This window comes from Argentina anserina, chromosome 5 (assembly GCF_933775445.1).
Source record: "Argentina anserina chromosome 5, drPotAnse1.1, whole genome shotgun sequence".
NCBI classification, from domain to species: Eukaryota; Viridiplantae; Streptophyta; class Magnoliopsida; order Rosales; family Rosaceae; genus Argentina; species Argentina anserina.
In genome coordinates, this window is record NC_065876.1 from 24365408 (window position 1) to 24378928 (window position 13521).

General features: G+C 39.0%; 2 protein-coding genes across 4 annotated transcripts; one reads left to right on the forward strand and one right to left on the reverse strand.

The window, feature by feature from the left end:
• Window positions 1-324: 324 nt before the first annotated feature.
• On the forward strand, window positions 325-7599 carry LOC126794143 (KH domain-containing protein HEN4-like). 3 transcript variants are annotated; one of them, XR_007672121.1, is made up of 9 exons: window positions 325-348; window positions 438-1016; window positions 1200-1646; window positions 1786-2040; window positions 2231-2497; window positions 3574-3762; window positions 5957-6105; window positions 6251-6480; window positions 6725-7599. XR_007672121.1 is itself a non-coding variant. In XM_050520805.1 (8 exons), the coding sequence occupies exons 2-7, from the start codon at window positions 477-479 to the stop codon at window positions 6098-6100; spliced, it is 1842 nt and encodes a 613-aa protein (XP_050376762.1). In that variant the 5' UTR covers window positions 325-348; window positions 438-476; the 3' UTR covers window positions 6101-6105; window positions 6251-6547. The 3 variants fall into 3 exon arrangements, 1 of the variants encoding a protein (XP_050376762.1); XR_007672122.1 differs by having other exon boundaries at window positions 6251-6314; window positions 6725-7598; XM_050520805.1 differs by lacking the exon at window positions 6725-7599 and having other exon boundaries at window positions 6251-6547.
• Window positions 7600-7941: 342 nt separating this feature from the next.
• LOC126796425 (amino acid permease 6) lies at window positions 7942-12591 on the reverse strand. Its single transcript, XM_050523251.1, has 7 exons — window positions 12381-12591; window positions 12044-12277; window positions 11864-11957; window positions 11562-11782; window positions 11260-11402; window positions 8885-9112; window positions 7942-8754 (listed from the first exon to the last, which is right to left on the reverse strand). The coding sequence occupies exons 1-7, from the start codon at window positions 12487-12489 to the stop codon at window positions 8329-8331; spliced, it is 1455 nt and encodes a 484-aa protein (XP_050379208.1). The 5' UTR covers window positions 12490-12591; the 3' UTR covers window positions 7942-8328.
• Window positions 12592-13521: the final 930 nt, after the last annotated feature.

Genomic DNA, 13521 nt, shown 5'->3' on the forward strand with positions numbered 1-13521 from the left:
GCGTCTACCATGAATGGCGTTGCTCTAGTGTGGGCTTGGTTGGATTGGGTTTTTGTGGCCCATTATCCTCTAGTTTAGCTTGAGTCGCGTGACAGTTATACAATGATGTGGTTATTAATTTTTATTCAGATCTTTTACATCATATATATGTTGTTAGTTTTGTGCTTCATGACTATGAAAATGTGGGTAAATTTTGACTAAATTGACTAATTTTATCTAAGAATAGCTAGTTGTTAGCTAGTTAGAAAAGATGACTCTTTTTGTCAGTTTTTAGAGTATGTTATGGCTGAAATATAAATAAGTTATGTTCGATTAAAAAAACTTGCTCAACTCGTGACCTTTTCCCAGGTAAAACCCTGATATTTTCTTTTATTTCTCAACTTTATTTTTGAATCTGAATTGAATCATTGTTCCTTGTTCTCTAAAATTGTTTGCAGTTGCGAAGAATTGAAGCTCGGTTTTGATTTCGAATAGCCATGTCAGCTCCATTGACACCTTCCAAGCGACCTCACGACGACGACGACGACGACGCTTCGGAGCCGAATGAGAAAGCGAAGATCCTCAAGTCTGCGGATTATGATGACGATCAACATGTATTTCGGGTACTGTGCCCCGAGTCCAAACTCGGCTGTCTCACTACTGATGGCGACAAAATACATGAGGAGACTCTGGTGAGGGTGAGAGTTGAGGAAGCTGTACCCGGCTGCGACGAAAGAGTTGTTGTTATTGGCAGTGAGGAGAGTGATCCTCCTGGGGCGGCGGCTGTTAAGAAGGCTTTGCAACTTGTGTTTGAGAGAATGGTGGAAGAAGGGAGTCAAGGAGGAGCGGAGGGAGACGGCAACAAGGCTGTGGCAATTGTGTTCAGGTTGTTAGTTCTGTCGAATCAGATAGGCTGCATTTTGGGGATTGGTGGCAGTGTGATCAAGCAGATGGCGTCCGAGAGTGGTGCGCAAATTCGGATTGTTCCTAGAGATAAACTTCCATTGTGTGCACCAGCTGCCTATGAATTAGTTCAGGTAATTGCGTAACACGAAAAACTAATGTTTAGTCTGTTTGGTCAGGCCATTACTTGTATGTTACGAGTTTCTGCCACCGACTGCTTGCAGTAGAAACAATTGAAAATGCTGTCCTAGGTAGTTTTGTTTTGGTCCGTGTTTGTGATGTTTCTGTGGACATTATGTTTGATGATATTATTGCAGATCACTGGTGAGGTTGATGCTGTCAGGAAAGCTCTAGATTCTGTTAGTCAGCAGCTTTTGGAAAATCTGCCTCGTGCTAGTGCTTCTTCCCTTCTCAACTCCACAGGGCCGTCATCTCAACCCTCTCCAAGACCAGAAGTAACTCTGCCACCAGAGCAGTCTCAAGAAAAGCCCTATAGGGATCAGGCTGCTGAAGTTGGGGATAACCATTCAGCTGGTCATCCACGGATTCCAAAGATTCATGGTTCTGGCGTCCCTGGTGGGATGAACTCTTCACAAGAAGTCCTAAATTTCCGCTTATTGTGCCACCAAGAGAGAGTAGGAGGTGTAATTGGAAAGGGCGGAACGATTATCAGGATCCTTAAACAAGAAACAGGCTGTGAAATCAAGGTTATGGATGCTGTCTCCGATTCGGAGGATCGTGTTATCATTGTATCTGGTCCTGCGGTATGATCTTGACTAATTTTTCTTCTTGGATACATGATTTTTATCTGAAGTGTACAGAAAACACACACACGCCCACATCCACACTCACACGTGCAAACAAACACCAGATAACAAATTGATGACAAATTAACTGTTGCAGCACCCAGATGATAGGATATCAGCTCTGCAAGATGCCGTCCTTCGTGTGCATGATAGGATAGCCAGGGCAGTACCTATTACCAAGGAACAGCCCATAGCAGCGAGGCTTCTTATTTCCTCCAATCAAACTGGTTGTCTCCTTGGCAAGGGTGGTGCCATCATAGCTGAAATGAGAAAGTCATCTCGTGCTTATATACGTTTGTTGCCAAAGGATCAGATCCCCAAATGTGTTTCAGATGATGATGAAGTTATTCAGGTATGTCTGCCTTGGTATATGCAATTCTTTGATTTTGGAAATAATTTAATTATATTTTTATGCTGTGTTGTGGTAAAGAATGTACTCTATGAATTCTGCATGTGGCTACCAGTTTTTTTTTTCAAGTATGAAGCGCCCTTTCGGGAACCTTACTTTTGTCCTGCTCACCATCTAGCTATTTTGATGACAGATGAATGGAGAACTTGAAGCAGTGAACGATGCTCTTCTGCAGATCACCAGTAGGCTGCAGCATCATTTCTTTCGCGAGGCATTTTCTTCTTTAAGTTATCCTCCAAATCCTGCATTTACAGATCAACTTCCTTTTCGACCATTTTTGAGGAGGGACTTTTCACCTCCAAGAATGCATTCTAACTTCGGCCCATCATTTGGTGGTCTGGCATCACATGGTGGTTTCCATCCTCTTCATTTATCAGAGAGAAGACCTTGGGCTTCTCAGGTATTTGAATGTTATTATGACAAAATCTACAAGTTTTGCTGAGCAGAAGCTAATTTTGTTTGTTGTTGGTTGCTGCCATTTTATCTACCCTGTAGTATACACTGGCATGCACGATCCAATACTTCTGTTTTTAATTTAGTCAAAATTAATCCCTGAACAGATCCTGCAATCGTAGGTAGGCGTGAAGTGTCTAGTCCTGATCCAAATTTATTAGCTTTTGTGGATTCCAGATTGGACTGAAAATGATGAAGAATCACTAATGAGGAAGAAATTGAAACTAGTGACTGAAGAATTAAGTTAGAAGTAATCTGGACATACAATTTTTTTTTCTTTCTTCCTTTTTTGTTTCCTTTGCCTTACCGAAATCCACATACCTCTCTTTAACATTTCATCCTTATGTCTTATAAGTCTCTATTCCTAATATACCATTTATAAAGACATTTATATTTGTAAATTATCATCAATTGTTGGCTACCATGATCCCCATTGTTTGGGAGACTGGATCTTTTAGTGGACAGATTTTGGTTCAGGCTTTTCTTAGTGTTGGTTTCCTTAGAATTCTGGGATAACTCTTTGATGGAATGCTGATGTGTGCCAATAAGTCTTTGCCTTTTGTTTTATGTTTCTTGTTGTTCTGTTTGGCTTGTAGAGGTTTCTGACCTTGATGCTTTTCAGCAGACTCCTAATCCTCTGTTGTACCATTTCTTCTATTTAATATAAATTTGTTTCTTTTATTACATGTTGTAGATATCCATTTAAAATAAATAATAGTGATACAAAAATAGCACTGCCTTTGTATAGCAAATAAAAGAAAATTGAAATAGAAGACAACTAAATAGTGTCAATTGCTGATTTTACTGGCAAGCAGTTGTCGTTTAAGCCCTAAAAGCCTAATCCTTGAGTTAGCATTAAAGATGGGCTGCTAAGCCTCTATTTATGCTGTCTTTTATGTTTTGAAAGGTGGATTCCTTGTCCTCTTCCTGCTGTATAATGCCTTTTGTTTTCATAAAAAGCTGTTTCTTTTCAAAAAATAAATAAAAAATGCTGATTTTACTGTATCATATATTGATCCACAGGGACTTCTGGAGGGTGGTGGTCCAATGGGTTTGCCAAACTTTACTGGAGGTCCACATAGAAGGATTCCTGGGTTTGGAGGAAGCCAACCAGCAATAATTACCAGTACCACTATTGAAGCTGTTGTTCCTAGTTCCCTTATTCCGATAATAAATGGAGAAGATGGTGAATGCTTGAAACAAATCCGTCAGGTACATTCTTTATAATCCGTGTTGTTTAGTTTTTGCGTAAAAGAAGCATGGGCTAATATTTTGTAGTATAAGCATGGGTTGATGCTATGTTACCTATGTAGTATGTAGTATATTTTGGGTTGTCGGAAACTAAAATGATGTGAATGAAGGGTCTTTTTGGAAGAATATAGGTTGATGACTGGAAACCTTATTCTTCCCTTTTGTATTATTTTTGTTTTTTCTCTTTGGGGACTAAGAGGTCTGAAGCTTTCAAAATTATTGCTCTTCTGCTCTGTTAGCTGAAAGTTACATTTGACTGTCTAGCTGACTTCATTACTTCTAATGCCATAAGAGCGCAAGTGTCGGGCACTTTTTTTAATTGCATTTACATATGTAAATGGAGGAATGTGTGTTCAAGTTCATTTCTCTGTAGAATCATTGATGACATTAATCGTCAGGAAGCACTAGTTAATGTGGTGGATTGTTGTAAGAAGTCCACCTGATGGCTGTTCTGTGGCATGTGAACTGTACATTACGAAGGTCTTGTTTTCAAAATTGTTTTGGAGAAAGCCTATGATCATCTGGACTGAAATTATATGGATCTTTATGTTGGAGAAGGGGTTTTGGATTGTTTGGAGGAAATAGACGAGGAAATGGACTGAGATAATTTGAGTTTAGGGCCTCAAGAGGACTAAGTCAGGGAGATCTGTTGTCCATTTTCTTATTCAGTTTGCTTGTTGATTGTACTAGTGCTGTGGTGGATACAAGTAGAGAGAAGGTTTTAGTATGGAACCAGAACTTGGCTAATCTCCCAGTGATTTGTGTTTCCTGGGTCGCAAATTTATAGGGAGAAGTATCTAATGGCTGGGATTAACTTTCAAGTATGAACAGTTAAGAAGTTGGCCAAAATTATGATGTGGAGTAGGATAGTGGAATGAGAACTTGGCTAACCTCTAAGTGGTTTGCGTTTTTGTTTTGGTTGAAAATTTAACACAGAAGTAGGAATAGTTGATAAGTTTGCAAAATTCTGTGATGTGGAGTAGGCCAATTTATTTTCTTGGTGCTGCCTTTGGTACAGAATTTTAGGGAATTGAGTTCCTGACTTCCTGGGATCATGTAGTTTATAAAGTGGATAGGAAGCTAAAAGGGTGTAATAAGGCATTGTCATGAGGGTGGACACTGATAGATCAAATTAATTTGATCAAACATGAGCAGTTTGCCAATTTATTGTCTCTGCATTTCAAATTTCAGCTAGTGGGGCAAGGGATTGAGAAGTTAATATGGAAGGGGATAAATGGAATGAAAAACTGATCATTTACAGTTGAATAGGAAATGGTGGCTGGTGGACTGGTGGTTGGAAATTCAGTGAAAGATAATTGCCTCTACTCGGTAATGGCTTTGGAGATTCCAGGAGGAAATAGATTCACTGCATAATCATGAAAAGTAATTATGGCCTGCAAGAAATTGGCTGGGTTTACAATATTGTGCTTCAAGGCTCGGGACTTCGAGCATTAACCCGGGAAAGATAATACCACATGGATTTTTTACTGCATACTGTAGTTGTATGGTGGTAAATGTGGGGGACTGGGGGAAGATAGTAAGTTTTTGGAAGATAGATGGGTTGGGGGACAGAGTTTTCATTCATTCCCTTCCTCATCTGTACATGTTTTCCAAAATAGTGTCAGAATGGGTGTCATCTCTGTTTCTTTTGTTAAGTTTCTGGGTTTTGAAGAAACCTAAATGACCTGGATTGAGGAACTCTCGGAATTGTTATCTCAACTTGAGAGAGTAATAGTAGATACTAATACTATTGAGGAGTTGAATGTTTGTATGTGTAAATCTTATTTGAAATATTTGGACAACCTGATTTTGCACAAGTGACTCCCTCTAGGTCATTGTATCTATTAATATATTGTGTATGTATTGCCTTTTTTGGGTTATGGAATACAAGTTGTCTAATTTTGGATTCTGGGATGTAAATGGATTTTATATTCTTTGGTTTCTGATTAGTTCAACATGAAGAAAGGTAGCAAACAAAGGAGAAGTTTTATTTCTTGGTTTTGATTGCATGATGAATTTGAGTTTCTTGGTTTATTGAAAGTGTAGGCATGGCTTCATCTATCTAATTATATCTTCTTTTTTTTACACAATTTATTTTAGTGAAAACATACTTCAATGCACGACAGTAGCATTTTTAACATGACCTACATTTCAGATTTCGGATGCAAAAATTACAATTACTGAGCCTTTACCTGGAGCAAAGGAAACTTTGATTATTATATCAGGAACACCAGAACAAACTCATGCTGCGCAGAGTCTTATTCAAGCATTTGTGATGAGTGAAACAGATTCTTCATGACTGAGGTAACATTCTTGTCACTAGTTTAATTTCTTTATTGTGAATTTGTGGTTGGACTTATATATGCTTGGTAGCAGCCTTATCTTATTGGCAATAGTAGCAACACATCTATAGATTATATGTTGATACTTCTCTCTCTTCCTCATGAAGGGACATTTACAATCCTCAGCTGAAGATTCTAAAGTTGAGCTCCCCAGAATTTTAATATAACCATGTGAGTTCCTTTAGATTTAAAACCTGACCAGAAGGTTTTCTTGTATTCATTAATTGATGCAACAGTTGGCCATTAGATGTGTAATTTTATGAGGGATCCTTTTGATGGCCAAGACACTTGATGAAGAGACTGCGTCCTTGTCAAGTATTGGATCTTGAGGGTTGTAGTGAGTAAACTTCTAACTTTTGGTTGTCACCGCATTTCTTACTATATGCTAGATTATCCCTTTCCAATGGATTTCTTTCATAAGTCAGACTTTTTACATGTTAGTCTAGTAGGCTGTAGTCATGTTTGCCAAGGTTAGGTGACCTCCTGGGAAGGTCTAGTGCTGCACCCCACTTTTTCTATTGAAAAACAAGCCATGTTATTAGTCTGAATAGTTGCTCTTTTTGCTGTCTTTCCATTTTCAGGCAAAAGAACTTGATGTCAGGTTCATTACCCAGTTTCATTCATTCCATCCCGTCAAGACAGTTGAATTATAACCTTTTATGATATTTCCAACAGACAAGAAGCCGATCGATTATTTTGGGTGATTGTGTTACAAAATTTCTATGTACGCATTCAACCGTCATCTGAATGACAATGTTTTATGTTCATGTCACGGCAAATGCAATACCCTTGGTGATGAGTATTGAATATGATGGGAAAGAAACATGGTGATATTTGTTCATAACATCAATTACAAGCAAGCTTGGTCAAGTGTTTCAACCATTCTTCCCTCACTCTATACATCTCAGGCTTCGTTGCTTGGTGCATTCTCCTTCGTTAGCTCCTTTGTGGTGTGATCACTATTGATGACAGATTGATGTGATTCCTTCCCGGAATGAGATATCTTTTCTGATCAAAATGGAGACGAAGATGTTTATGGCAGTTCAGTTATCACCAAGGCAGAAAATGGTGAAGATAAAGAGAGGATCGGCTGAAGCAAGCGTATGCGAATGAGAGAAATGGGAAGGTAAAAACATCAGCTCCCCTCTTCTTGTCCCTCCCCCCTCGAGATGTTTCTAAACCTAGCCGGGCTACCACTATCTTCAATTATTTTCGATCTGTTCCACCTTCCTTTTTTCATATACCCCAACCTCCACTCCTCACAAGTCACAGACCACTTCTCTTTGGACTCCAGCATCCATGGCTGTCAGAATCAACGTAGCTCCCTTGCACGTTGCCCGTCATCTCTATCCGACTATCTGTTGCTTAATATCTTCAGCTGACGTTTGATGACAGCGAAATTCGATGCAAGCTCGTTTCATCTTTTCCCTGTGGAGATCGTAGTCATCTAATTGGCTGAGAATAGTTTGAGCGGTTATACCTTTCGTTCGTATCATAACCTGTTTAAGCTCTTCATTATTGAAATCCGTGACCTTCTATGAGCTGTGTATTGAGCTCGGCGCCCTAGCGTTAGCATGTGTTTGATGGAAGTAGTAAATTGGAACAACATCATCAAGTAAATTGGAACTTCACAATCCCAGGCTCCCAAAGGCCAAAATACATCTGTACTTAGCTAGGTTAGGTATAAACATGCATAAGTACGGCAACGGAACGGTGTATATGTATTTAGTGAAATAATTAGGGTACCAAAAAAACAAATACGAAACTGAGAAGAACAATAAGAAAGAGAGATTACAAGCATAACTTTAACCAGGGAACCCCGACCATTTCTTTATTGTGGGATCATTATCCAACATTCCAAATATATATGTTTATAGCACCTAAAATCTAGTTTCCTTCATTTAGGATTAGTTATTTTGTTCAAGAATTAGAAGGAAAGCTTGAGAAGGGGTTTGGTGGATCTTGAACTGGTGAGGGAACCAGACTGTTCCATATAACAAATTTTTTCCTTCTTGTTGACGAATACTTGAAATATTAACCCAGTTTGATTGCTTCAAACTCTTGGAGGAGATGATATAAAATACAGACTTGATCATATGGCTAAGGTCTTAATGGAAGAACTAATCACACGAGTGTCCTACGAATCAACCCTATATGATCGGCTATGGTATTAATTCAAGCAGTATTATTGTTCAGTTTGGAACGGCTTGTATTTCTTCACATCTGTTGCCAGACCCTGAATTGAAGCAGCAGCTGCAACAAGTGATATCACCAAGCAAATCCAGCTTAATATCTTCATCCAAGTCCATGTGAATGAGTACTTTGGCATTTTAGTCCTGGCAATGTACATCTCTATCGGAAAGTAGACAGTCAACGGCCAAAACGACGCTGCTCCGAGCAAGCCCAAGAAGTCATTGAAAAACGGAAACAACATGGCTAGGATTGCCGTCATAACCACATACGCAGTCCTCCACACCAATCTGAAGGAGTTGAAATTGTATGCACCGCAGCAAGGGATGTTTACGGCATACTCTCTGTTGATGAACTTGCTTTCCGGCCAGCGTTTCGCACACTTGCTTTCGACAAACCCGTATACGGGCTGGCAGAAGACCTAATGAACAAGTAGATGACCATCAATGGTATATATATGGATAGTTAGTAACTTAGTATATATACAACTTAAGGAAAGCATCGTGTGCTTAATTGAGGTTAATTAGTAACATCAAGAGGGAAATGCTTACTTGGTAGGCACCAATGAGATGGATGGCAATGCAGATGTTGGCAATGTCGACTAGCCAAAAGGGTTCGTAGAATCCGAACCCGGTGAGGAAATTTCCAGGTGCGTCATTCCCGAACGCTGCATAACCAACGCAACCGCACAGGACGTAGAACACTGTGGTGGTAGAGATGCCAATGCTAGTTGCTCTCTTCATGGATTTGTTTTCTGCCGGAGGTGATCCCAATGTGTCCTGCAAAATCCAGATACCCGTCAACTCATTATGTAATTAATGCAACAATGATTCATCAAATAACATTATCAAAAAAACATGATCCGGCCTCTAACGCTACTCTCAATCATTGAATTATTATTATTTTTCAAACTTTATCGTAATTAGGACATGTCTACATAGGTCATTTGTTGTCAACAATGATGACCTTAATTACAAAAAGAAAAATAAAAGACAACATGTTCCAATTTTTCTTTCTTGTTACATAGCTAAGTTTCATGGTCCAATTTTAAGAGGCTGGTTGAGGTTATAGCTAAAGGGAACAAATTTGAGATGTGACAAATCGGCGAATCACACGGATAAGATGTGACAATCACTAATCAAGGGTTCTATCATGATCGAGAAGAAAAAGGATGGACGATAGAAAAAGTAGAACGAATTTCATTTTTTTAGGGAAGTACAAACTAATTCAGTGGCTCAAATTTGGCCTTTGTGGTCCGGCTATGATATGGTCCTCTAGGAATCTTTGCAAAAAGTTTTGTGAGGTGTACATGGTTAAAAACTTAACCTATCTTGGTGTGGCATGCATAACGAACATAAAGACTACATATTCTCTCTAACTATGATTAACAATGTATTTCTCATTTCACAAAAAATTATTCTATTTCATTAAAATTTTACCACAAATTAGTATTATTCAGAATCTGCATGTTAGAAATTGAACTAAAAGTTATTCTCTGCTAAAATGCTGGAAGATACTATTTTTGGTAGAGGATCAGAAGTTAAGGTACGTAGCTCCCATTTCCACGGGCATATCTAAATAATTACCTTTTTACTTTAGGTGTCCTTATCAGACATCGTATAAGAACATATATTCACACCTTCACGAACTGTACCTATCTCTTGTAAAGAGATCCAGAACAAAAAACAAACAAATTGGCAACTTGTTCGCTCAATTATTTACCAGCACATACCCTACAATATTTTTGGATCTACCATAAGTCCAGCCACAGGATGCTGCTATACATTTCAATCTCACCAACTGGTTTTACAGAGTGACTGGTTAATATTTACTTGGACCGTTTAAGCTAGCTAGCTTTCCGAACAAATCTATCCTTATAACTATCAGATTGTGTAAGAATGATGCAACTAACCTATAACTTCTGTCATCGGTATTTAATCCAATAGTTATAAGGATCTAAGCAATTAGACACACACAAAACAGACGGAAATACAGGATCTAACAACGTAATCAGTAAATGAATTAGGTAAACCATAATTACATGATTTTATCTTTGAACCCATCAATTTTTTTCTATCTCTATAGTGCCAGGATTTGTAGGTGATGCGACATCTGGGCAGCAAACACTAATTACTAATGCTTCGAAACTAAGCAATGGTCGGTAGGACATGCCAAGGCACACAGTTCCAGTTTCCAGAATTTGCATGGAGCCAAACTCTGTGTTTAGAGTTTTTGGTGAAGACAAAATTGAGTAACAATCCTTGCTGCATGCATGTGAGCTACCCCAAAACCCTACATATCTACAAGTTGACGTAAGCCCTAGCAAGCCGCGTAGCCTATGAGGCCCTCACAGATTGCTTCAGGGTCAGAAACTATGCTTGATCTTGTTCTTAATTATAAACTTTTGTGAGCTTTTGCATTGATCAAAGTTCGCGGCTTTGATTAAGGTCTTTGGTATAGTTCTGAATAATCGCATCAAGTTACTATATAGTAAAAAAAAATCGAGCGAACAGTATGTATTTGTGCTTTATATTCCGTCAAAAAGAGAAATAAATAAATCGAACATGTCTGTCATGGACAGAAACGTACACATGCAGAGATGTCTAGATTATGTTTCTGTTTCAACAAAGAAAAAATTGCTACGTTCTGTTTCTGTTTGGACCTAGCTATATTAGAATACCTTAATAATATCTGAGATATATGGTACTAGTTAGATTTAGGAGATCAGGTATCGATCTATCATCTTATCTAAAACTACATAAAATAATTCTTTATGTTTCCTTCATTTTCTCTAGGTATTGAATATGTTGTACGTATGCATGCATGTTAAGCGAGTAGTTTTTTGATAATTTGACAATAAGAGTGATGAGATATCCGTTTATCCATATATCAAATTAGTGAAATTAAGAGTGATTTAGTAACTTGCCTGTATCTCCACAAGAACAGTAGAGTAAGCATAGGCGAATGCAATGTCTCCAATGGCTTGGAATGTCTTCCAAATTTTCTCGGAGCCAGACACGTCCACCCCCACCGTAACTCCGGTTAAGGTTGTCCTTGCAGGTGGTCCGTCTGTAAATCAATCATTTTCATTTAACTATTACCTAGCTGACCAAAATTATTCAAACCAGACAAGTTATATCGATTTGGCATGTTCTATGCATCAATGCATGTGTTCACATTCATGATTCATATGTATCTGAATAATAATAATCTCAATGTTCTTATCACCTATAACTTTGGCTACTGAAAGACCGAGGCCGATCGAAGAGTAGGCAAATGACATGACGGCTGCGAGGATGGAGAGCCATGAGAGCTTATGGAAGTTTGGTATTTGGCTGAGCAAGATCTGGAAGCAAGCAAATATTATCATGAATGGGTTATTGGACGTGTGGCACTTCATATGATCATGAACGCCAAGTTTGTGGAAACAATTCGACCTCTTCACCGCTCTGCACATATGGCAAACGATGATGAGTTCATTTCTCAAATATCAAACGTGTTATGTTGTCAAGAGTTGGCTAGCTACGTACACCATGCTGATGGAAGCAATAATAGTGTAACCGATGGTAACACCGATAAGATTCCCATACTGAGCCAGGCCACATAGCTGAACCTTTCTGCCTCCTGCAGAACCCAAAACGGGAACCAAGCGTAAACCATTAATATTATATCTTCTTGGAACTACCAGTAAGACAAATGCCGGTCTTTACCTAGATTTGCTTGTACGACATCCATGTAGGTATAGTTTCTCTTGCCGGAGACAGGGTCCGGAGACCTGTAACAGTCGGCGAGCAGAGTGGAGGTGAAGTAAGTTATGAAGGAGAAGATCATGAGAACAATCGGGCCGGCAACCCAACCCAACTGGGATATCCCCCATGCCAGGGATAGCACACCGGAGCCAATCACCGCAGTTATGATATGTGCACTAGCAGTCAGCCATGTCCCTTCAACCTCGATAAAAAATAAAAAGTATTAAGTATAAGATGAATGACAAAGTAAGAGTGAGTAGAGCATTACTGTAAGTAGGGAAACAAATTAAGTTCATACCAGTTCTTTTGGGGCGACCATCGTCGTCGACGTTCTTGCGGAAGTCTCCATTTTCGATGGTAGAGGGGTTGTGGTCTATGTACATGCTGGGCTTCTGAAACTCAGACATCTCCTTATGAAACTTAGAAAGAGGCTGTGCTAGCTATATGGAGAGATATGGTACTGCTTAGCCAATTGAGGTATTGGCGCTCTTGGGTTTGTTATAAGGAGAAATGGTAGCGAATATGGGATATATGTAGTAGTGAAAAGGTAGAGGGGAGACAATCAGAGGGAGCACATTACCTGTGCCCATTTCCTATGTGCCAACCCTTTGCCAAAAATGAGAGTTTGACACGTATTCGGTGAGCTAACACTCCATTAACAACCCTGTTAACTATTACGAAATAAATAAATAAATTCCTTAAATTTTTTCCTTCTGATTGATCGAACCCATAAGATTTACCAAAATACTGAATAGCCAACCTCTCCGTCAAATCCCTTTATTGTTCCTTGCTGAGAGTAAAATAATGGGATTGTAGGGTAAGGAACTAAGGACCAAAGTCAAAATGAAACAGTAATTGTGTTGTTCGTTGTAGTCAAATTGGTAGTGTTTGGGGAAAATGAATTATTTATGAGTACTAGTTATGACTACAATGTGCAGAAAAAAAATGGCAAGGCTAGAATAGTAGGGTGAGGAGAAGCTATAGGCTCCTTGGTTGTGGAAGAATTATTGGCAGGGTTTTACAAAGCTTCTAAGCCATCGATGGTGGTGGCGGTGGTGGTAGGCTTAAATTTAATCAAGGGTGGAGTGGAGGTGAAGGTGGGGGAGGCCATCTTTTGTTTTGGAACCCTAGCTGAAAAAGACGTCCCCACCTTGGAGTGTGTTCTTGCATTTGGTCCATCCATTAATTTAGAGAGTTTCAATGGTGCCCATTGATCGTGGGTTTTGATATTTGAAGAATTTGAAAGGTAGTGATCGAGAAGGGAAATCTCTCTCCCTTATCTAGCTCTCTTTTCTTTCTTATTATCTATGTCTCTGTCTCAACTTGAATCTGCAGATGAATGAATTTGTAGATGAATACATGTAAGGGATGATCGATATGATCAATCTTGTTCTTAGTCCTCACACTTTGTTCCGAGTCGGTCCCTCTAATTGCGACTT